Genomic DNA, 26472 nt, shown 5'->3' on the forward strand with positions numbered 1-26472 from the left:
ACCTAACTTTTCACAATGATTCCATTCATTATCCTCTGATTAACAATATTTAGGTAGCAGGGATTAGGGAACAGGAGGCAAGGGAGAAAACAAGGATTAGAAAAGAAAACATCTGGAAGTTAGTTTACTAAACCAGAGAAAATATATACGCTAATGACAAACAATGTTTTTTGTGACCTGTGTAGAATTGACTTGAGTTTTCCTACAGACCAACAATGATCCTTTCAAGCGCCACTGATTTAAATGTTCAACAACTTTTCCATATTTGCTTTCATTTTTAGACAAATGTCTTTAAAAAAAAGCTGTTAGAGCATCAGAACAATATACATCATAATTGTTGACATTACTATATTGGTCTTCACATCAATAAACACTAGATTACATTTTAATGTCCCAGTTAATGTTCATAGCAGCATTTTTGTAGTGACCTCTGCCATGCACCCTTTAATGTAGACCTAAGGCCTGGACCTCACTGAAAGTCATCTAGAAGGTGTAAACACAAAATATAACCAATTACACACTACCGTTATTATGAACTTCATCTTCAGGGTAGTGCAGAGAAGCAGGTGTATCCCATTGACAGGATTACATAAATGACACTGTAATCTCCCCCCAAAAATGAGAGGAAACAGGGGATCTGCTGACCCCAACAAGCAATCAACCTGCTCTGCCACCGTCAGATAACAAACAGATAACAATCGCACTTTCTTGTCTCAGCAGTCCTCGCTGTGTTGCATTTGTAACACTAGCAGCACAAGGAAAAGTGCCTTTCAGGACAAGAGCCATCAAAGAAGTCAAACTGTATCAGGGTATTAGACAGTCACAGGGAAACTGTCAGAACTAATCAGTGTCAAGAGCCAAGTGGAAAGGCAAAAATGATGCCTGCAATTATTACAAGTACATTGTTTTTTAATGAACTTGGCTGTTGTGAGAGTTTGATTCAGCACTCATTCATTTTTCAGCTTAACGGTGCAGAAAAACATCCCCAAAGTTTAAAGCAAAGCATCACACTTGGAACAAAGTCATACTCTGTCGGTTATGCATGTGTGCCGGTGTTGACTGGATAGCAGCATTGTCTGTATTATCATTTACTGACATTAACATTTAGATTTAGACTGATTACATTGGCCCATAGCTGATCCAGATTCACTTGTGTCTAATTCTCATATGTTTCATTCATTTAAAAATGTGACCAGTGCGTTCCCAACTGAGTATTAGCTGCCTAGTATTCATCTGAAGCTGTTCTGTGAAACATTTAAAACATTTGAAATAAAGATAATGGATTCATCTTTATTCATAAATAGAGGTGAAAATGTGGGAGCAAAATTTGGTCTGAAGGAAAAATGCAACTCGCACTAGTTGTCAGGTCAAATTCAAACAATCCATTGCTGCTTCAGCATCACAGTAGAGTTCCAGGTGATTGCTCGACTTGACCTGTGATCATATGTTTTCTTTGAAACAATCAGAAGAAACAAGATGTTTATTGTTCATTCAGAACTGAGCACTAAAGGCTTCTGTATGATTGTTGTGGTGTTTACTACATGTACTATGTTTATGAGTATTCTAGTTTTGTTGCTGCTCTTTTAGAATTGATCTTACATTCAAATTGTTGCTAGGGTTAAACTTATAAACACGTATATAAATGAGATAATCAAATATGAACTGTTACCTATATATATACTAGTGACTCTTTGTGGACGATGCAACAATATCACTTAATTATCATTGAATTGTTTTGACATTCACATTTAAATTAGTCATAATTTAATGCAGTGATGGCTGTATGATGTAAGAAATCATGTTGTTTAAAAAAACAAATAAAGCTAAAGATCATAATCAACTTTACCATTTAGTTTGATTTATCATGTAGCATTTGAATAGCACATCTCTTAACAAAAACATAGCCATTTCAAATAGAGGTAACGATTGTTCACAAATCCCACTCAGCTGTCCTTAGTCATACTTATTTGAAACCTACAATTCCTTCACATCACACTGACTGTGACACAAATCATATAATGCAGACACAAAACAAGTAAAGCTCTGTGTTACCTGTCAGGCTCTGGGAGAGAATTTCATTACCTCTGCAGGATTTTCTAATCTGTGTGACAGGGCTCGAACACTTTTAAGTGTAATACGTCTTTATAATCCAGTACCCTTGAGGTTGTTACAGTATGTTCTAGCCTTAGTGTGAATGAAGTAAATATGGGTCTGATCAGAGGTGAACGCAGGTAAATGCTGATCCTGTGGTATGTGAGGCACCGCTCTTCATCTGAACTGTTCCAGGAATGGTTGCTTTACATTCTGTGCACTGAGAAACAACTTAAATAATGGTTTTAAATACATGAGAGCAGTTCTTTACAGTAATGGTGAATGTATAGGGGCAAAGTGATTTGCAAATGCATAAAAGTCTGTTAGATATACGGCAAGACTCTGTATATCTGTATATTACAAAATTACGAAAAGACTATAAAATGCGCGTAGTCCAGTAGGTTGTGTAACATGTAACCTCTGTTTTCTGATAATGTGTGAAGTTTCTTTGTAAATTGTTACTCAGAAATTGACAAAAACAAAAGTGTCAAAAAGAAGTCAGAAGAATCCCAAAAGCTTTGGATCACGTCTCCATCCATTAAGGGAAAAAGGCTCTGCATGCAAAGAAAGGGGAACAATCAAAACCAAACCAAGCAGAAACAAAAGGTTTAAGGATGAAACGCTCTCAAATAACTTTAGTCGTTCTGAAACGATTCCAACATGACAAAACGTATACATGCATGTTCATGAACTTCATATGATACAAAAAAAAAAGAATAGACATTAAGCAGTGTGATGAGGGAGCACTCATCCATAAACAAATCAGAAACAACCATCAGTGAATAAATCAAAAGATTAATTGAAATATGTGAGTACATACAAAAGAAGTAGTTACTGTTACCTTACGTGCCTTTCTGTGCGCTATCCTTTCAACCCTGCTGCTGTTTCTGAAATGAACATGCCTCAGAAGATACCACTTACCATCACATATCCACAACGTCATGGCTTGACAACACGTATTTTTGTCCACACAAAACAATGTTACAAAGCTACAGTGTTTTTTTATCTTTTTGCAAAAAACAGCAAGGCCAAGATGGTCAAGAAGTGTCATGATGTCAGAAGTCAACAACCACCTGTCATAAAAAGGGATTCGTATGTATTCTCCCAGTCGAGACGTGTTGATGTGCGCTACATCAATCTACTGAAAACACTAAACTCTGAGTTTAAAAAGTTACGTTTTGATTGTAACAATGCAGTTCAACACATTCAGACTCGCCGCAGTCCTCTGAAGACAACAGTGACAACGCGAAGTAACAGTCTTAGATCGGATCCTCTGGTGTGTTAATACTTGTTGTGCCATTCGCACTGGCCAACACTCACCTCCTCTATGTCCAGGTTTTTTCTGGATTTGTAAATAAACTCTCCAATTGCTACAAAAACTGAGAGGACAAGTCCGGCCGCCAGTACAATAAAGATTCCCCCTATGTTCTCCACACCCAGGGCGCTGGCCTCTTTGCTGTCCTCCTCTGGGCATCCGTTACCTCTCCACCATTTCTCCTTCATCATGTGAAGCTTTCCTTCCTCCTGAAGCTGCAAGATGGCAATGGTGACTTTGTCTCTGTAAGGGGAGCCTACAGTGAAGGATACAGGAAGGATTAAAAAAACATTAGCCTGATACTACAATAAGCAGCAGCATCACCTTTTGGTTTGATGTTTTGTAACAGCTGTTTTGCATGTTTTGTCAGCTATAGTTGTTACTGTGTAGTTTCTTACCAATTGGGGTTCCCACACCGTAGCCCTTTGAGTCTATCAAGCCTCCGATCTGTGTGAGGTTACAGTTGCGCTGGCTGATGTACTCGATGCTGGTTGACTCCATCAGAAGAGCATAATCTGTGGTGAGGACCCTCTGAATCCCCTCCCGGTTGTTTTTCACCAAGGCCGTGTTCTTCCTGCTACTCATGAACGCCCACATTTTCTCGTAAGTTGAAATCTTAGATTTCTGTTGAATCAGAATAAAGATATATGAAAGCTGACAATACAGTACACAGAACAGATAAAACTGACATATGGCCAGTTGATGTTTGTATAATATCTGCTGTCTGGCGCAATCATGCACAGCAGAGTAAAACTATTTTATCTTTCAGTAAGATGGGACAAGGCAAGAGCAAACAAATCAGTTCATAACATTTTGTTTCTACATTTAGAAATGTTCATGCCCACAGATTTTTGACGAGGTATTTGGTAGATGTTAGAGGAAGTTTCTAAGATACTAACCTGTATGCCAACCCACTGGGCGGCACTAATGAGTCCTGATGACTCAAGGGTAACAGTTGTCAGGCTAATTTAAACAAATTATTTTCCCATTTACCGTACAGTGAAAGAAGGTTACCTTAAAAAAGGTCATGGTGGATCCATCTCTTACAGCACCATACTCTATTTTGGTTTGCTTGGCTAAGTCATCTGCAGAATCAATTGGCGAGTCCATTCTCTCCACAGTGAGGAAGGCAGCCAAGTTGGCAGTGTATGAGGAGATTATGATTAATGTAAAGAACCACCATATTCCACCGACTATCCTTGTCGAGAGAGCCTTAGGCATCAGTTCAGATCCTGAAAAAAAAAGAGCACAATAACACAAAGGTGAATTAACTAATCCATCATGAGGCAATGACAGCTACAATATGAAGCAAAAATTGACGTGATGGCTAAAGGTGATTAACCAAAGGGAAACATCTTCCAAATATGAAAACAGAATAAAAGCTACATGAAACATGGTACAATTATAATTGCAGTACGTGTACCTTGCTGCATTAGTGCTCCAACTCCAAACCAGATACTGTTGATCAGAGTGAAGTTGTTTTCAACCACATCCGAGTCTGGGTTGCAGGGGTGAGGGTTGTACCATTCATAGGGCGTGAACCTAAAGGTGAATAACCAAGCTTAGTTACCATAAATAATGTAATATAATATGATGATTGGACGGCTCTCAAGCTGTTGTTCATGAAATTATGCAAACAGGAGAAGTCATTTAGACTAAACAGAAATATTAATGTGGCCAATTAATAGACATTAATGTTTGACTATTCATAAATTCAAAGGCCTTATGCAAACAGGAAGTAAGCTTGTTTCTAATAAACGTTCAACGGTGGATTTCGTAGTGTACCTGGCAATGACAAATAGCACACAGCTGACACCAAGACATGCCAGCAACACATACATCCAGATATCAGGAGAGAGTGGGTTGAGAAAGGAGAACACTCCAGGATTGGTGCCGTTGGGTTTATGATAGAGGATGCTGATCCCTAGTGTCATGAATGGCTTGGAGAAGTCAATCACTTTTTCCCTCACATATGTGATAGTGAGAGGCGCCACAGCAAGATCAGCCACCTGGCACAGGACAACATCAAGTACAGTCACAGTCAGAAACAGTTGATACTGCTGAACACTCTGCTATTCCCTCACTTACTGTGTACTGGTTTGTACTTACATGGTCAATCAGTTCTCGCACCATGCCGTTCCACTCCCCTTTGTCATTCTGTGCTCCATATTTGCCATCAGACACCAGCTTTACCTCATAGGAGAAGCCCAAAATGTTGGAGAGCTCTTTCAGTAGGTCCAGACAGTAACCCTCAAAGCGGTCGTTTCCATACAGAGGCTTATCAGATTTCTTATACATGACATAAGGATTTTCCTGGAAAAAAAAGCACAGTATGGAATTCATTAGTTTCATCGATTAGTGATGATTAAACGCTACTTATGATGATTTTTCCTGTTTCATACCAGAATAGTAGTGACAATGAGAGTCCTGTTGGCCATTGAGTCAGTGACATTTGTGGTTGAGTCCTTGCTGTTTTCTGTTAAATTAAGGCCTAACTGGGAGTTCCACACGCCGATCTGTAAAGGATTAAACATCCAAATAACCACACTGAATCAAAATCAAAGATCCTTAGCCCAAGTCGCCGTCACATGGTCAAAATGCAAAGAAGGGAAAAGAAAGGGTGCAGAAACATCACACTGGAAAACCCAACAGAGATGACTGAGTAGGAGAGAGAAGAGGAACACACGACACAATATCTAATCCCAGTACAGAAATGAGGAACAATTCTTCCCATCAGATCCTTAAACTTATTTTTATTTTATGAAAGGGGAGACATCACAGAGAGCACCACATATAGTGACTTAGTCAACATGGACAATATTCCTTTAGTCTGCTGGGACAAACGTACAGACCTTTTTCCACACTTTATTCAGGCGGCTGTTGCCTGCGATCGTCTTGCAGAAATAATAGAGAAAACATTTTAATCACAGATACCTAAACGTCATGAAAAGTACAAAACGTGTAAAAACTATAGCTCATTAAAGCTAGTTGTATTTTCAGTCTTGAAACTTTAAACTCTATAGCCATGAGTTTAGATTCTTTGTAGTAAAGAGATATGCCATTAACAGATAACCTGTCAACAGTTCTATTTGTCAGTGTGCTCAAAGATCCACTAAGAAAAAGACTTAAAAAGACAGCTACACCTATTTGCGAGAGCTATTGTGTCAAAACACTTCAAAATGGTGCTTTTTTTTTTAGGCATAATTAGGACACTGTGAGATTTCGGTATTTTTCAGCAAATTGCATGTCTGTTGTTTTACAGAAGGTTATCTTGTCACACAGGTACTGTGAATAGCAGTAGCCTCGTTTGTCTTTGGTATATATTACTTTTCTTCTCTGTTCAGCACTGCTTTAATGGCTACAATAACAGCCTGTAGTGACAGTGTATGCGGGTCAGATAGTTCACCTTCTCCAAGCCATCCTCCTTGAGGCTGATGACATCTAAATCAAATTCTTTCCGCAGGCCATCTGTCTTGTTTATAATTATTTGTCCCGTCAAGCCGTTCCATTGCGCCTGTGGCAAAGAGAGGGCAGAATACAAAACCAATGAATCCCTCAGTTCTTTATTGTCAGATATATAAATGCAAAGTCAAGCAGAAGCCTGAGAAAATGAAAACAATTCTTAAGGAATGAATAATTGATGAGCTCTCTGTTAAGTAAAGAACATTAACGGAAGCTAACTGCATCTTAATAGACAGTTTTGCATTGGCTGGATCCTCAATGGAAATATTAAGTGTCTCTGAGTATGAACCACAGTGGACGTTGATGTAAATGGAGCAGGCAGGCAAGGCCTCTGTCTGAGAGGAGAGCAGTGGGTGGGAAGCAGAAGATACTCAGAGATACATGAATGCAGCTGATAATGAAGTGAGCTCACTTGAATGAGGTTAGGTCAGGTTAAATTTCTATCTCATAGGTTCTAGAGAAATGAGCTACATATCAGTAATATTCTAACATAGGCAGCTTTATGGGAGGAGTTGGACAGTTTACTGGTATCTACAATCTCTATCAACATTCAGACCAAAACATGAATTCTTTATGTATCAAATCCAACATGCAGCGGGTAACACAGTCCCATTCCTATTTGTAAATCTAAATGGCAAAAAATCAAATTAGATACTGATGTAGAGGCACGAAACAAAACGCATGCTGCTGTTCCTTCATTTATATAATATCACTGATAAACTGAGCTAAGTAAGATAAACTAACTTCATGTGAACAGTTTATTGCTACAGTAAAAACAAGAGACAGCTGGATGTTCTCTGAAAGAAAGTAGTTCTCTCTCAAACATGAATTCTTGTTAGCTACTAGGAAGTGCAGCTTACAGGAATAAACAGTGTGTTTGAAAACGGATACAGCTATTAACAGAAACAGAAACATTTGGGGAAATAAAGCACGGTACACACAAGAAGAGCTGCAGGACTAGTTTCCTTCAAAGGGCTATGTTGACGTTTACCATCATGCTCCTCATGTTTTCCACTGAGCTTGCAGTTCTGGCAAACGCTCCAAACCTCAACTAAAAACCACAAAAATCTGAACAAATGACTATTAAAGGAATAGAAATGGTTAACTGTCCCCTACTGCTAGAATTAACTTCTACAAAATACTCCTAACTCAATATAGAAATTGATTCCAGGTACATTAGGATATTCCAAACTATACTGCGCCTTTATGTTTCATCATCTTCCTTCATACAGAAGCTTCCATAATTCATCCTGTCTGCTGGAACCATAACAAATAAACCCTGAATCATCACAATGTGCAACAAGCAATCAACAAATCAACATTAAGAGTGAAATTAATTTAACTCCATCATGGTAAAGTGCTGCACTGCTTCACACGCATTACATTATGGCTTAAGTTAAATTAATGTTGGCTCTTAATAAACAGAAACATACATTACTAACATTTCACCTAGACAAACACAAAAGATAAAACTAGACATCATTAGGCTTTTTATCCCCAGTGTAATGTCACTTTCTAATGCAAGGATCATTGTGTAAATCAGCATCTACAGAAGGTTACAGGGTATCATTTGGTGACGTTACTCTTTGATTAGACCTCTTCACACAGTCTTATTACACACATCTGCAGTGACACCCGGTTGAACCCTAAGTCCAGATTTATTCCTGTCATTAAGTATCTTTTTAAATCCTCACCAATCAAAAGTGTCTCTGTCTCGACCACATGCTGGTGTCATTACTGTACATGCAACTTTGACATGGATCGTCTCCGACTGGAGAGTCCAGATGATACAAAGGATGAAAATGAGCTCTGAAACTGCAACATACTGTATGGTCAGATAAACCTGTTCCTTCCCCCTCATGCCTCTATCTGACACAGTGACAAACAGAGAGCTTTTTGTGCTGAGCTTATGAATCTCTGCAAAAATTAACATTTACCATTAAGTATATGACACTGTATTTATTCCTGCAGGGAATCTTTTTCCTTTCCTTGTGATAGCAAAGTGTAGTCTAAGGTTGAGCAGCATCCCTACATTCAGCGTCTTGCTTAAGGCCACTTTACGTAACATGATGTACACTAGTTAGTTTATAGCTGTTCAACTTCAAATACATGTATCTGAAGCTGTCAAGTCAGATTCACACATTTCTATCTACTGCAGCACAAAAGACTTATCAACAGCAGAGACTTGAAATTCCTCTACTGCTGGTCAGCACTTACAATTACTACGACCTCTACTAACTTCTAACTGTCAGGAAGCACAAATAAAAATCAATGCGAGACAGAAGGCAGCCATGCTAATTCTCAACAGCACTCCCACGCATCGACAGCTGATAAAAATAAGGATATCAAGATGTTCACTGTAACAGACAGTGTCAAATTTCATCTTGATTTTTATATAGTAATAAAAATAACGAAGACCAACTGTCATAGTTTCTTATATTTCCTAGGATCAGTTTGAATATTTTGCCTGCTACTACTTCTATATAGTTTCAGACCCTGCTAATCGTTCATGTTCCAGCAGTCTTTAGTTGCCTGTGTTGCACCTGTGCCTCCTTCCCTAATCAGCTCCCTCACTATAAAGCAGCCACCTTGCCTTAGCTCCATGCTAGACTGTGTGTGTGATTTTGCTGAGCCTTCACATGGTAATTATATGGTAAGCTTTGAAAAAAATGCAAGAATACAGTTGTGTGCAAATCCGTGGGTAGATCCCAAGAATACCTCAGAGGTAGGAGGTAAGGAGATAAGGAAGAATAGGAGCAAATCCCTAATAGAAGAACTGAAAGACATTTAATGTATTTGTAAACTGTGTCTGTGCCAAAGGCAAATGATTATCATAAAAAATGGAACAATGCATTAATATTTGCTCAAAATCCTATTCTACTATTGCAACTTAACAAAAAAAAAAGTGTTGTCAGAAGGTGCTCAAACTTTCAGTTCCAAACATCAGTATGGTAGATTTATATAGTGCACTGTAATGAAAACAATGCTGAAGAAGATTTAAGATGTCATGTTTATTGAGTATAAAACAGAATACTGAACAATTCATTGATCATTTGTCATCATAAAAAGCTAATCTATCATGCCTAAGTGTTTATGTAGAAATGCTGATCACAAGTCTGAAGACAGACAGTATCTGCTGAGGCTGTGCAGCTGATAAGTTCATTTATTCTCAGTCTGCTCTCTTGGCTCTTTGGCATCGCCGATGTCCTTCAATATTCTCTCTCCACTCACAGTTGAAAAGCTAATTTGTCAAAGAAACCTCTAATTAGAGAGTGCAATATAACAGGAGAACCTATTAAATTTAAATTGATATATCCGAGGAAGCCCACTTCCATAATTTTACTGAGATAATTACCACTGGACCGACAGCATGGTTTTTCAATCTGTCAGTGCTTTTAAATTTTCTTCTGTCTCATTGTCTCCTTATCACAGTTGTTGTCAGATCAATAGTTCACTTTCAATAACTGAATATTTAGGTTGGAGTATACTTTGTATGGCATCCTTCAAAACTAAAACAGCAGAGATCGAGAGTGACATTTCCACCAAATGCTAAGTCTTAGTATCTTTTATTGTTTTATCCTCTTCATTCATTACATTTATTTAAAAAAGCTCTTATCAGTAGCAAATTGAAAATGCACCAATCTAAATAAAAAAACACTCAAACATGCAGACCCGCATCAATCCCTTATTGAAATTATTCTGAATGTGATCATCACAAACACATTCACTACACCTGATCAGATCTCCTAACTCTACAGTTTCTGCTCTTGCACCCAAGGAAATGAAATAGAGGCGGCAAGCTGTGAAGCGGATGGATGCATGGAGGAAGAGGGGCGCATGTCACACATTCATAAACCTAACTCACGTCTTTGAGCATGTTCATAAAGCGTAATCCGAAGCGCCAGGGTTTGTGTCTGTGGCACTGAAGGGAGCTGACAGTGATCTGGGAAGCGCGTTGTGAGGCAGCAGCCACCATGTAGACGGCGTCATACATCAGAGCTGCTTCAGTCTGAAAGAGGAACACAGCTGTTATTATCCATCAGCAGGGATCACTAATCCTGTCATGCACTTATCATATCAGGACTGTCGATGTACATGAACTGCACTGTGTGATTCCTCAAAGAATAGTAAAAAAAAACGCAGCACCACTTTTACAAACTGCATGGAAAGCAATCAATCGGGCAGTCACAATCAGCCACAGTAAGCACAATTTGGCGAGCAATTTTATCCAAAGTACCTTACTGATTGTACACACAATCAGAAAGCAACATGGCAAATTGTTGCATTGTGACTCAAGTGTGTGTGTGTGTGGGGGGGGGGGGGGGGGGCTGTGATCCAATCTATGTTAGGATCTTGTGCAGCTTCTGAAAATAGTCTAGGTGTTCAGATATTTATATATATGAAATCCTTGATTTTTTGAAAAGTCTTATTTGGTATTTGTACAAGTTTGACAGGTAATGTTAACAATCTGTGAATAAAAAATGTTTGATAACTATAATCAAATTGTCAGAGAACATACATATTGTTAATAATACAAATCAAACCAATTGGTAAAAAGGATGGAAGTCAAACATTTCTTTGTTGATATAGACAGTTCATTTACTGATGATATACTTACAGTATATCATCAGTACAGACACTGGTAACGTGGCTGTCCCTACTGAGCCATATGCCCCCTTGCATTGGTTAAAACGAGGACAGGGAGTACGTATATAAACTCACCGTCATCATCCCCTCCATCATTCCAGTTTCAGCTTTAGAGGGAGCCTGCAGTCGCTCCATGGCCCACCTTTCCACCACTGAGGCCACCTGAGGATTATCTATGTTAAGCAGTCTGAAGCCCGTCATGTTGACCCCACTGTAGCGGTATGGCTCCAGGTCGAGGGCAAACAGGTCCTGTAGAGGAACAACAACACCATCATCAATGCAGAATTTCTGTGATCTGCTTAAAAGACTTAAAAGAAGGTGTGAGTTATTCAGCAAGGGTAAAAGGACACTTGATTAAAACAGCAGAACACCATACAGTATAATACCATGGAATTATGCCAAGGGCACTGCAAACATTCAGCAATCTTATTATGAAACAAACCACAGATGTTTGAGTGCATCTGCATAATCTTTGCATAACTGAATATCTAGATGAAAACACATCTAAACTTGTGTGGGATAAAAGACACTCAATCACTGGGTAATTACCAATGTACATATACACCAGTTTTTTAAATCGTCAATGTCAATGTAAAAAACACATACGCTGGCAAGGAAAAGTTTGGAAAACCCTACACACGTATGTGTGCCTGACATCTGTGGCATTCTACTGATCGGCTTTTGCAGATATTCAGATGTGATTTCCTCCCAGGCTTTCTGCAGCACTTCTCTATGAGGTGCTGTGCTGGTTGTTCTGTACTGTCTGTTCTTCACTTGGATCTATACACCTCAAACATAGACTCATCAGTCCAAAAGTGTTGGTTTTAGTTATCCAGCCATCTTACATTTATTTTTTGTGCATCTTGTACCTTTTCTTCTGATTTGCTTCTTTGCTTATTAGGATTTTCTTTTTTTACGCAACTCTTATGAGACCAGCTGACCTGAATCTCCTAAGCACAGTCTGTGTGCACTGGTTTCTTTATTGTTTTACTCAATGAGTCAGCCAATTCAGGAGCAGTGAGGCATCAGTTTCTCAAGGAGGAAAACTTGCAAGTACAGGTCTTCTTGAATAAATGTACACTTGGGCATATACTGTGTCCTCTGTCCTGAAGGGATCTAATTGCAGCTACTAATTGCAGGGTAGGTAAGCTGTTTTGTTTGTCCATCTTTAGTTCTCATTTACATGGAAAATGAATTTGCACAGTCCTTCAAATTTACCATAGATTGAGCAAATGGCACTGTAGTTGTTTTATAAAAGGTAGGATGTTAAATGGTTTACCTGCTGATTAGATTGTTACAGATGAATGAGGAACGTGTTGTCTGCATTTTGCTATTTTTGTTTACATTACATTGTAAAACATTATAATGTACAAATCCAATAATATGTTGACTTTTTCTTGTCATTGTTTATGAAATACAACAACTTTTACATATTCTTGAGAATATGTTGAGAGAAATTTAGGAAATGTGATTTTCTTACCAGCGTGGTGAAGAAGAAATGGTAATATTCAGTCATCATCCCCATAGACATGATCTAAACAGGATCAGAGGAAAGACTGATTGAGTTTTCCCTCTCATTCTACAGCCATACAAGATTTTTGAATGTAACATAATCTTCTTGTGGCCTGCGAACCATATCGATACCATGGGCTTCTTGCAAATCATACCTTTCATCCATTTTGTATTGTTTACATAGTTTTCATTAACAAGAATGCAAGAGGGCATATAGTACGTCACAGCTTGCTCATATTAGTGCAGTGTCTCCAATTAATCTTCTGTCCAGCATTTGGTCCTAAATGTGTACGTCTGGCTCGTAAATAAGCTCTGCTTGGATTTGGATATGAACATAGGATTTCTGACTAATCTTACACATAGTGCATATTAAACCAAAAGCAATGCAGAAATGTGAAAAAGCACATGGTGAGTCTCCACTGAAAAGGTCAAATTGAGCATTGGCATGAGATGGCAGTATTTGGTGATTTGTAAATATATTTTGAAATGTATCAGTAAACTCTAAAAACCTACCCATATCTGTTTTCACAGAAAATAGCCAATAAATACTAGTACATATTACTTTTGCACTTGCATTACTACACTGGAAATTACATCAACAAAAAATAAAATGAGGTCCAAGCGGTATTTAGGAGAAACAGTGTAACTGGCTAAGCCCTGTGGTTGCACCCTGTAGATCTGCCCCTGCATTTTAGATGCAACCTGAAGAAACTGACTTCTGTCCGGTGTAGACTACATGTTGGTACATGTTGATGTTTGTGTTTTTCACCTGCTTAAGAACATCTACAGAGGTTTGGTGAGAGCAGTCAAAGATGACAAAGAACTCCTTCCCCTTCTTCATCTCTTTCAGCAGAGGACGGGCGTCTTTACTTCCTGTTGGCAGCTGCCGGATCTTGATTTTGATGCTGTACCTGGACGGAGCTTTGATCAACTCTTGCAAACGAATCAGCCCTTAAATAAAACAACGATGAAGACCATTACTAGACTCAAGGATCAGATGTTAACAAACCCACTATACAGGCAATTCACTATAAGGTATTCCAATTTAAAGGGTTGTTTATGTGCAGGTTAAAAAGAGTGTTATGTACAGTAAATGCCTTCTGTACCTCTATACATTACACTATACTGATTTAATTAAATGGTATCAGTTTTTCACACTGTTTGAATATTTAACTTTCATGGTGTTAACATGTTTTGATAGCTTAAGCAGCTAATGTTTCATGTTTACAGATCTATACAAAATATATCCAAATAAACTGTTTTAATCTTAGTGCACCAATTAAAAACCATTTACAGCATGTGGGTGAAGGATATTCCAGCTTTACAAAAACAACAACTTAACATCATAAGCTAGTTTTTAGTTTTTAAATTAGATTTTGCTGATCATGAGCACCAGATGGCAACAAAAACACTTTGTATATTGTGTTCTATGATATATTTATATTATTATACATCTATTTCATCTTGTGTGGTTCATTTAATCGCTGCTTAACATAATTGTATTCTCCTAACGATCAAATAAACATTTATACTACTTTCAATATTTTAAAAACTGTTTATTTCTCTTATGTGGTCACATTGAAATTACCAAAGGGCAAGACTTTCAAAATAAAAGCTTCAATTAGTCTTGAGCTGGAGATGTTGGGACATGACGCACTGGCAGGAGGTGTTTGGTGATTGTTACGTTGTTTGTGTTGTCGATACATCGATTCAAGAGTCAAGAGATGCTTGTGTTTGAAGGTTTACAGCGTGGACGAGTCTGTTTGTTTGCACATTATTTGCGTGAGTTAGGAAAACAGCACCACTTTGTTGGATGAAACCTCGTCATGGACTAAAGAAAGAAGTCGGGAGAGCATGTGCAAGGCCGCAGCTCTGCACAGGCGGCAAAGAGGAACAATTAATCATCCCCAACTGCAGGATTACAATACGTTGCATCAGATCCTTCGTTTCCCCCCAAATGAACTATGAAACGGGGGCTGCCGCTGTCTGAGGAGTCAGGTGAGAGGACTTTGCAAAGATGAGCTCAGAGGAGAAGCTGTTGTGAAAGGTAAGACACATGCCCCTTTCCTCACTTTGCTGTGTGATGTGTTTCTGTGCTTGTAAAGGGAATACTGTTGATCTGGTTGCAGCATCACACTCACCCATGGGTTGCACAGTTACCATGTCTTTGTGTGTAAGGACTCCATGCTATATTACAGCACACCTGTGCTACTGATTTTATGCTTTACTACTGGTTTGATGGCTGAATTTCCCTCTGGGATCAGCACCATATGTCTTGAGATTTGTCACACACAAATCTCATCTCATCTTGACTGACTAGTTGCATCCTCGTAGACCACAGTGACTGTGTTCCAGAGGATGAGGATTGTGTGTCTGTTTGCCATATGCTTGAACAACTGTTGTTTCAGCGACTTTGTAGTACACTGGCAATTCTATTGTGTAGTCTGTAACCTGCACAGGAGGCTACACCATTGGTGTCTGTTGAATCTAGCATTTATTATTGAGCTGCAGAATGAATTTGTTGTGTTGTTGTTTGGAGGTACCTGATAAACCAACATCTCAACATACAGCACAAGCAGCTATGAACATGCCAGCAAGTTGTACCATGTTTAGTCAAATGGCTATAGGTGATTTGCATTTTGTCTTTATTTACAGTAAGTTGTGTTGAACTATAGGAAACGTTGGAATGTATTGAGACTGCGTCTAGCCTTACTGTCCATCGCCTCCTAGCTGATTATTTTTGTGTATGTCCCTCTGTGCAATTACTTCCTGCTATATTACAGCTCACCTGTACCACTGATTTTATGCTTTACTACTATTTTGATGGCTGGATTTCCCTCTGGGATTAACACCATATGCCTTCTGTCATCAAATCTCATCTCGACTCACCAGTTGCATCCTCATAGACCACAGTGACTGTCTTCCACTTGTAGAACTGCACTATGTCCAACACCGCTCGGCTTATGGAGGCATATTCGGGGTAGAGATTGATGTAGAAGCTGTCTTTGTTGTCCACTGATGGGTGTTTCCAGCGCGTCTGGATGTGAGGGACTTCCAGGGCGTTACAAATAGACTGGACTGCACTGACAGATGAGCTGTGAGATGGGCCAAATACGGCGCCCACACCCAGTGCCAACTGGTCACAGGCTGAAGTAATGAAACAGTAATTGGAGAGAGCGAAAAACAAATGACCAACAGCAGAGACACACTGTCTCATCGATTCTTCACCCTAAAATGTTTTTAGAATGAAATAAGATGATCCTTACCTCTTCTTGAGGCCTCAAAGCTGTCAAACAAGTTTATTCTCTGGATGTCATAGGTCAGCGTGGTGTTTGGCATTAAGGTCCGGTTCCTGTTTATGTTGGTTACAGCAAATTTAAAGGCCAGTTCCTCAACACTAATGGGCTCATTCTCAAGTGTTTCAAAGATGCCACCTGTAAGGAAGAGTAGAAACAGGCTGATGAGCAGGTTTTCAAGTTACAATAAGAGAACAGCCGTTGATCGAATGACTGCACACAGCAAAGTTATTCTTCTCTGTTCTAGTGTTTGTTTTTTAATTAAGCAGGTTACCACATCTGAATTCTTACAGTGGCATAATGTGGCCAAATCTTCTTTGTACGTCTGTCACATAATGCCAGTGAGGGACCTGTTTGTGGGGGGGGGGGATTTGACCTCATTCAGAGAAAAGCTTAACTTTCACTGACTTCATTCTATTTACATCACCAAAACTTTCCAAGTTGACAGAATAGGTTTTAAAAAAGTGTGGGTTTACTGTAAAAACACTTTGAGATAAGTTTAGCTTAGTTTCACATGTAATAGACAGAGTTGACGTTAATTTTATGGTACATATTTAAAAGCATCTCGTCTTTTTTGTTTTACTTTTTAACTCTATATCCGGTTCAGCAGGAACGTTTGCATTCACCTACCTCACACACTGTGGTATTTTTTTAGTTTACTACTCTAGACAATGGTTGGTTTTGATGAAAATGTACTTACACGTGTATCGACCAACTCATGATATATAGTATAATATAGACACCAGAAATCAACAAGATCAGATATGAAAGACTGTGTTTATTTTTATCATGCACTGGGCATCCTGTGCTTATATAGCATTGCTTGAAATGTATAATACAGTAAAACACCAGACTCAAACACCAGAATAAAAATGTTATATAATAATATAAACTTTAGTCACTGTGTTAACTTTTTAGTATCCTGTAAAGCAGGATATCATGACCATTTCTAACTCTGCAGAGCTCTTTTACAGTTTGAAATTATTTACCAGATCATCATAGACTCTTCTAAGGGGTTGGAGTCAAGAACAATTTTTCTAGGATGACAATTACTTCTCCACAGAAACAAAGGTGGTAAAAGGAAATGATGTCTCAATGGAGACATCATGTTCATTTTTTTCTTTATGAAGGAAAAATAAAATTATAGATTATAACTATAAAGGCAAATGTAAATTTTAAAAATCGTTTCTGATGTAGTTTTTATTTCTCTGGGGACGAAATTATCATCCCTGGGAAAATAATTAATTAAAATGTATATTTGAGTGGATTGTTTTTGACTCCAGCAGTCTGAGAATTCAGGGTGAGTGTGTTAAAAACAATTATACGTATAAAAACATTTGCTTTCTGCTACTTAATTGTTTTAAACTTCTCATTACAGAAAATCATTATTATATATCAGGTCAGCTGGAAAAGGTGCCAAACGGTAATTTAAAGTATCAATCTTTATTGTACTAGGAAGGACTGACAAATATTATAAACAAATAATATAACACTAGCAATATAGCACTGAAATTGGGTGCTGCCTTTTCTGCCTCTTAAAATGAAACCCCTATTTCACATTTCCGTCTGAGTAGGACAAGGAAATGAACACTGAGCCGAGACCATAACTGTCAAAATGTAATTGAAAGATACATTTCTCTATTAAACAAAAATCACTTTTCAGCTGGCTGTGTGCTTCAGAGCCACAGGAAGGATGGGGGTTGTCTCAAAGTTGAGAAAATCATTCTGAAAACCATCCAACTCTTAATCCTCCATGCTGCTTCAGAAAGGTGACAGGTCTGGCATGCCACGGCCAGAATTCTGACCATACATCACCCCAGCCAGGCTCGAGTGCCAGGCATACAGTTCTAAAATTACATAAAACTGTGCTTCTGCATCACACATTTCTTTATCCTAAAACAAATCTGAGATTAACTGTTTTCATGTTTGCCAAAAATAATAATCAATAGTTACATTATCTTGTCACAAATAATAAAGAGGCCATTATGATGCTGCAGTAGTTTGCAAATGACCTCACTTCAACAGTTAGGCTACAGATGGCAGTAGGTCATTGCACTCTTTAACAGTCTTTGAAGAACTGCCTGTGAAATTGTGATTGATTTGAAAGTGCAGGCCTTTAAAAAGCTCCCCTTGAGACCTTGATTGTGAATGACCTTTTTCTTTGGTGTAGCATAGCCTCAAACCCCAAACTGAGAGAGCCTTGTCTGGACTCCCCAGTCACTAAAAGCATGCTTGAAAGTGCCAATCCTAATTATGGTTACCAAGCCTCAGTGAGCAGCTGCTGGGACCTGGAAGTCCTTAATTCTGTCCACTGTAATATGAAATTCTCAGGCAAAAATACAATAACCTTTCCCCAGTTTTGACAAGGAAATGCATTCCATCTCAGTGTTTTTTATGTTACTTTGTCCTTTGAGCTGCTTTTTTAATGTAAATTGAGAAAAGGATTAGCCAGTCTTGATGTTTGTTTGCTTCAAGTGCAGAGGCTGCAGCAAATGTTACAGATCTTATTAAGGATTCAACAACAAAATTATGAGTTGTAACATCACTGCAACATTTCCAATCTGTACTTTAGTTTTCCTCAAATGTAGTCCAGTTTGATTGAAACGCAAAAATAGCTATTGTTATTTAGATATTTTGACTTTTTTTTTGTAGTTGACTATTTATGTAGTAATGTAATTACTCCGGTGCAAGATGTCTGAAGAAATGTTTACTGCACACAAGAAGAATATGCTTATGTGAGCAATGCATTGCTAAAACGAGCTTACAGAGGATCGATGATCAAGAATTGTTATGATGTCAAAGACACCAGTCCACAGCTAGTGAAACAATCTACAAATGGAGACACTTCAGGACTGTGGCTACTCTACAAAGAAGTGGGCGACCAGTCAAAATGACCTCTAGAGCACAACAAACACTCATTAATGAGGTAAAGAAGCAACCCAGAGTGACAGCCATAGATTTGAAGGCATCATTGGAACTGGCTCACATCTGTGTTCATGAGTCTACAGTAGGTAAAACATTGAACAAGCAGAGTTTCTATGACAGGAGACCTTGAAGGAAGCTGCTGCTTACCAACAAGAACATTGCTGCACACCTGAGGTTTGCGAAAGAGCACATTGACACTCCACAGCAGTGTTGACAGAATGTTTTGTGGACTGATGAAACTATATTGAACCATTTAGAAAGAATATGACAGACCTAAAGCAGTTCTCCCACTGTATTTCCAAAGCCCTGTCCCACTCCCCAGCTCACAAATCCTGTGAGCACTGTGCACAACACTTTGTTGTCAGGAAAAGGAAAAAAAAAAAAAAAGCTATTGCACTGTTTAATTTCCTCTTTGAATCTTGTAAGGGACGTTCTATAGTAAAAGAAAACATAATCATCTGCTTATTTCATGAGATAAAATCTTAAATTTGTAGTTAAATTGTAATGAGTTGGTGTGATGGATTTTTGTATGCAGTTGAGTCTGTAGAGTGCCGACCCAAACAATCAGTACTGGTCCTTATAAGCACAACACTATTGGAAATACTGTATATAATGTAGAAAGTAGCTGAGTGCTTGACTAAAAGTGTATTACTCAACTGAGGTGCTTATATACTGTGCAGCAGAGCTCTGCTGTAACCGTACCATGACCACAACAAACCATCAAGACATCTAGAGTGAAGCTGAAATATTTCTCCAATTCCTTTTTCAGAAAATTGTTTTCAAATTAACTTATGTATTAATGTGGTTGAAAACTAAGACAGGAAATCATAGTTTTATCTCTACCGGCATTTTCAATTAAGACTATGCACATATCACCAGAAAAATAATTAAGTTTGCCTCTACCCCAGGCTGTAACAATTATGGTCCAGTGAGACGGAGTCAACATTGAAACTGTATTTAATGATTTTCTCCTTCTAGGGACACATTTTAAAAGTTGAGCGGGGAATGTAGCAATTGTTTAAGATATGTGGAAGATATCCACCTTTGATCACAGCATAATTCTTCATCTCCGTCTTTGCCTGCTGAAAAACCTTCACCACACCTGAGGAGCCAAACAGGCGCTAATATCCAGGACATAACTTAGTATTTTTGAGTCAATATTGATATTTGAGATTAAGTCATCTGATTTATTGATTGAAATTAATTGTTTTATATATGTACAATAAAAGATTTTGGCACTGTTTGTAATTTCCTGACCATAGTCATGATCTTTCATGTGTTTCTTGAAAACAGCCATTAAACATACAGAGTAATGGTGGAAAAAATAAAGGCAACTGTGTCTGTAATAACTGGCTTAACCACCTTCTGCAAGAAGCGCTTCCTCTAACTGCAGATTAGACCTGAACAACATCCAGGAGGGGTTTTGGACCATATTTTCCTCTCAGAACTGCTTCAGATCAGCTTCCTCTGCCCAGGTTACTGATTTCAAAACCTTATAGAAAAAAAATAATAATGGGGTTTAAATCAAATGAATGGTCATACTCAATCAGTGTTAGGAAGTGTGGCTAGATAATAAATGCATCTGTTGTAACTTGGACTATAGCAGTGGAACTTGTGGCTGATGCATTGATGTGTGGTCCTCTTTGACTGTCACCCTTGTGCTTTTGGTGTTTTACTTTTTGGTGGTAAAAGGTTTTTGCTCCCGTCCGATGTGCGGACCTGAATTCTTTTTAGAGACCACCACCTTGGTGTTAACTCATACATCTTACTGCAGAACAGAGATGTCAACCTGCTCCAATGAATCCTGCAGGTTTTAAGCTGTTAGAGTTCTCAGTTGTGCCACTTCTATGGAGAGTAGTCACAGTACCAAATTGGCTCTATTTATAGACACTATGTGTAACAGTGTAGTGCTAAATATCTAAGCTCCTTGAGGTTGTTCTCTTGATCTTAGGTCTTCCTGGATCCTTTTTGTGATGCATGGCTTGGAAAAAGCACATGGACACTGAGAGTTCCTTTTTGTTTGCTTTATTAAGTCATGCCACTTCTAAACTAAACATCCATTCTTGTTTCATTTTTGGACTCCAGGTTTAGTAACATCACGTGCCTAGTGTTGCCATTACATTGTTCAACCATAATTTTGCATGTTTAATTGGTGCGTTCAATAACGACATAAAAGATCATGACTGTTTTTGTTTAAATATGTTCACAATTTGTGACTTTGAAGATAATTTAGTGAGAAGACTAAGAAATATATGTACATAAGAAAGCAGGATATGTATATCTAACAATATATACAATTATAAAATATACACTGTATAAAAAATATTCCTGAGCATCCCATAAATTTGGTTTAGATTCAGTTAAAGAATTGTGACCAAAATGTGTAAACTACCTTCTGGCACAAGACACAATTTATCAGCTTTAAGCTAATATCAGTGAGATTAAGTTCTGTTCAACTGAATATAAACAGAAAAGCAAATGTTTGAAGATGGGATGGATAGCGTGATGATTATAATGGTAAAATAAGATTAGCATATGAACTGCTGTGTATCAAACCTTAACACAAATGGAACTCGTTGGGTTCATGACTCGTTGCCTATTCTATCTATTCTGCAACCAACATTGTAAATTGGATCAAGTTTTAGTAGAGATGCAGATCAAATGTGGAATAAACAGCTCATACTTTCTGTTTGCAGATGATACGTTGATCATTATAGTCACTCAATAGGATATTTGCAAACAATTGAATGACTGGACAGGAAAGAGAGCTGTTTGGGATAATTTAAGTTACCTAAAGATGTACAAGTTGCAGATGAAATCATAAAGTTGTTGCACTTGACTGTGTATTCTGAACAGATCCACATTCAGTCTGCAGAAATAAAAGCATCAGTATATAAATACACATTTTGAAGCCAAGCTTTTTTGTTTTTTGGCTAGCAAAGCATCCTTCTTGTTATTTGAACTATGCAGACTTTACTATTCTTTTTTTTTTTTTTTTTTTTTTTTTCTTTTCAGTCACAGCTTTATAATTAATGTAATTTATAAAGAGAGGACAAATGAAAACTCTTGCTATAGCTGCCATTAATTACTTTCCAATACAATTTTCAGGATCACTGAGCTTTCATCTCATCTTTAATAGGCCAGACAATGCTTTGGGGTGATGCATGCTAGGAGGTCACAAAAACAAAAGATTCTCCTTCTGCTGCAGGCAAATGCTGATAAACCCATAGGCTATGCTTTTTTTTTTTTTCTTTCTTTTAATAGAATCGGTTCATCCCTTCAGTACAGAGAGCAAGAAAAATAACATGGTTCATGTTTCGGCAGCTGGGTGGAACATTTTTCATCCAATTTTTAAGAACCGATCTTTAGAGCCTGATTCTAATGTATGATTTTATGTGCAATTATCACATGAAGGGAGTCTTTTAAAGCAGACGAACACAATGACATAGTGTTTTGCGTTCTCAGTTCTCTCCATTCTGGGCCGGTTCCCAGTGAGAAACCCCCCCACCTCCACCCCCACCAGCACCACTTCAGCCTGGGCCCATGCCAGACTGTGAATGAATGAGGAGGTCCTAACCAGTCTACTATGTTTGTTTGATGTGAGGCACTGAGGTTTCTCTGTTTATTGGATGGCTGTCTGCAACCCAACATCAAAACATTTATCCCACAGGAATCAAAACTAGATTTCTAATCTTTATCAATACATCTAGAAAATCCACACCAGCTGCATGGCTTACATCAAATGTTATTTCACTAGATGTTGGTAGCTAATCACACCTTTTACCAATCATATGTAAAGAAGTCAAACTATTACTAATACATCAGAATGGACGTGTCAGAAATGGAGACCAGGCCGCAAGCGGCTGCGTCTGTGCCTTCTGCACTGATGAGATTTGGTCACTGCCTAAGTACCATATTTTGTGCAGAGACTTTCTGCATAAAGAAGATTAGTGTTAGTTGTTTAAGGGAAGATTTACCATTATAACAAACCCCACTGAAAAGAGTGGAAGTCAGTCACAATCTGATACCAACACGTGCCAAAACAGGAAATGTTAATTGAACCAAGCCACACACCATATGGGGAGAGATTATGAGTGCGGGTCATGAAGAGAATGACAACGATTAGGTGACCCCTGAAAGTGATAGATTAGAGGGAGATTAACAATATAGAGCACAGATTGGGATTGTTAGAATGGGAAGCTGGCAGTGCCCTATTAGCCTTTAAAGTTATGCAACACCACAAGTCTGATTGTTAAAGCCTTTAGAAGTGAAGCATATTTCGAAAATTACAGCCGCCCTGGGCATTGAGCACAGCAGTATGTCTCGAGGCCAGAATTTAAAATCTCATTTTTGTGATGCAATCTTCTAACCCAAGAGATGAATGGTGGATAGCCAATGGGAGAAGAGGAGAGGGCATTAATTAACAGGCGAACACCGGCATATTGTTGAAAAAGTTACATAAGAAATCAAAGGAGGAAACTTTGAGCAAGAACACTGTATAATTACAAGTGCAGAGTGAAGTTGACAGCAAAGTTCTTGTCAACTCTCAGCAGACAACACTGGGCTCTAATCCACATTCACAGTTGTCATTGACTATTAGCATGCATATGCACCAAATCTAAATAGCTTTTGAGTCCGTTGTGTAGAAGAGAAGCCAAATATAACTGAAAGAGAAAGATCACTGTTAATTTTTTTTATTCATCTGTGCCAAATTCATCATAATGCAAACAGTACCTGCTTTGAAATGCAGCAGTAGGGCAACTTAATTACTCCTCTGCCTCTGACCACACTGTCAACATGGAGGAACAGAGAGAGAGACTCTGGGGTCGGCCAACCAAAGTGGATTAACATGATTTTGATGAAAGCCAATAGAGTTGTTTCATGTGGACAAGCACTACTCTGTCCTCAGTATGAGAAAATAAAAATATAATTGTAATGTACAAACATCATAACAAATAAGAAAAATGCCTCTCAAGGACAAAAGTTTCCAGTGAAACCCTTAACATCCCTGATGATCTGATTGTAAGACACAGCCGAGAACAAATGTGCAGAATGCTCCACAGTGTGGTTCACCACAGGAAACCTTTAATGGAAATAAATAGTAAGTCTTGGTTAATTATTGCAGGAGTTAAAGGGTATGCTGCAGCCACTGACTTACCTACAGCTACTGAGACGAACACTTTATATTAGTGGATGCAGTCTTTAAAGAACTGTAACATAAACTCTGTATGCACCATAAGTTATTAAAACATTATGTTGTCACCACAAAAAGTGCAGTTCTGTACTTAGACGCATTCAAAGAGATGGATAACCCCGAAGTCTTAATAATGGGGTTGATTATTAATACGGGTGGTGATTATACAGTGTTTTTATGTTAACAGTCAATAGGAAAGCAACTAACACAAAAATATATGAGAGTTTTAGCACTTACCAATTCTGAGGACTTGATGTGCAGTGAGCCAAAACTCTGCCATAAAGTACAGCAGTGAAAATAACAGTCCCTTCCTTTTCGCCATGGTCCTCCCTCCAGGGTCGAATTTAACATTGATATCAGTTTTTCTGCCCTCGGTAATTCATGCTGAGAACTTGCCAGTCCTTGTATCCGTAATGAAAATAAACTGGCATCTGACCCACATCCATTCCTTACATGTTGTAGTGAGACAAACAACAAAATCACACTGCAGCTGCAGTTAACACTGATCAAAAGAACTCCACTTCTCCCATTTTGAAATCCTGCATGTGCCAGTCAGGTTTTGTTACCCATATTCAGTGTCCCGACATTCCTCTTATCATGTTTTTTCCCGGTGCACACTTGAATTGTAGGCTGCAACTGAGGAGGAGGACTGTGTGCCGTGCTTCTGCTGTTAAGCTTGCAATAATTGACAACAGCATTTTTAGTTACATCTTTTCAAAATAAAAGCTGAATAAGCAACCGTGTGGCAACAAAAACTTTGCTTGTTTAATGAGAAACATGGGGAAACATGTACTTCAGTCACTAAACAAAATACGAGTCTTTTAGCTTGTTTCCTGATAAATATTGTAAAAAATTAGACTCTTATTTAATATGTTGTTTTATACCTGCTCTACTTTCCCTAGAGTTAATTTAACATTTTGAGCTGAACATGTGTTTCTTATTATTCTAATTTCCTAATCACCAAGGCTTATATGATAAGTTATTTATCTATTTCTGCAGGATCTTAGGTTACCCATTACTTGAATGCTTTTATTATGAAATCAAGCTTGACCTGTTTCCTGTGTCACTCTTCCCGTCTTTGGCTGACTTGCCACTACTGAGCATCCCTCCCGTGCAGGCGCTCAATTGAGGGCACAGCCAAGCCGCTGATCCGCAAACATGGATACGTCCTGAAGATTAACTTCAAATCTGGCAACATTCGACCTCGACAACGTCTTTGCTTTGGTACACCGAGGAATGATTAAATCTTTGCTCCAGTCCTGATGGAAATGCAAATCTAATCTTCAAACTGGTCTGTGATGCTCCCTTGAAGATTAACTACCTCAAACTGTTTATCTGACACAGTCTCATAGTAAAATAAAATGTGTTCATGTTACCGTAACCTACTGTACTTTTTTTTTAAACAGAATACTTTGGGATGGATTTTGAAAAGTTCCTCAGAGATTGATGATGAGTGATGTTGCTCTAAACACCTTCTCTCCAAGCATGGTCGAAACCTCAGGGGTGTTCTGATGGGTTTCTTGGGATAAGGGTGTATTTACTTTTCCAAGAAGTTAGCAAAACTAAATTAGGAATGATAAGACTAATAATTAAGAGTGGTCTCTCAGGTTTAACATGAACATGGAAAAATATCTTATCAAAAGGTGCAGTTAGACCTCTTTATTATTAGAGATGAAAATGCACTCAATAATGTTTCAGTAATCAATTATCTAAAAGGTTTTTATCTTAGAAACATATTTTAAAGTTTTCAGTAGATATCCTTCAATATAAAATATACCAATGAACATTTCAGCTAATGAAAAGCAGTGGAAAGTGGACAATATTCTTCTGACACCTGCAGTGTGAGTGGCAAAGAAAACACTGTCTGTGCAAAGCTTGGGACACTCATCACGTTCTCTGCTGTCATCTAGTGGTGAATAATAACAGTGTCGGGTCGGTCCAGGCCATTATAGTGTTCAGCATAGATTGAGACTTTATTCATCCTAGTGGGAAATTCACAGGCATCACCAGTGATTGATCTTTAACATTGT

At 38.2% G+C, this 26472-nt stretch overlaps 1 protein-coding gene across 2 annotated transcripts; it reads right to left on the reverse strand.

Moving 5' to 3' along the window:
• Positions 1–1429: 1429 nt before the first annotated feature.
• On the reverse strand, positions 1430–25096 carry LOC113170254 (glutamate receptor ionotropic, kainate 1). 2 transcript variants are annotated; one of them, XM_026372275.1, is made up of 16 exons: positions 25009–25096; positions 24680–24890; positions 16294–16461; positions 15917–16174; positions 13797–13978; positions 12996–13049; positions 11591–11764; positions 10734–10877; positions 6813–6920; positions 5809–5922; positions 5516–5719; positions 5192–5415; positions 4830–4948; positions 4421–4638; positions 3805–4030; positions 3373–3662 (listed from the first exon to the last, which is right to left on the reverse strand). In XM_026372275.1, exons 2-16 carry the CDS (start codon positions 24762–24764, stop codon positions 3373–3375), a joined length of 2568 nt encoding a protein of 855 aa, XP_026228060.1. In that variant the 5' UTR covers positions 24765–24890; positions 25009–25096. The 2 variants fall into 2 exon arrangements, with proteins under 2 accessions (XP_026228067.1, XP_026228060.1); XM_026372282.1 differs by lacking the exon at positions 25009–25096 and having other exon boundaries at positions 1430–3662; positions 24680–24764.
• Between the last annotated feature and the right edge of the window lie 1376 nt (positions 25097–26472).

The sequence above is a fragment of the Anabas testudineus genome, chromosome 13, assembly GCF_900324465.2.
Source record: "Anabas testudineus chromosome 13, fAnaTes1.2, whole genome shotgun sequence".
Classification (NCBI taxonomy): domain Eukaryota; kingdom Metazoa; phylum Chordata; class Actinopteri; order Anabantiformes; family Anabantidae; genus Anabas; species Anabas testudineus.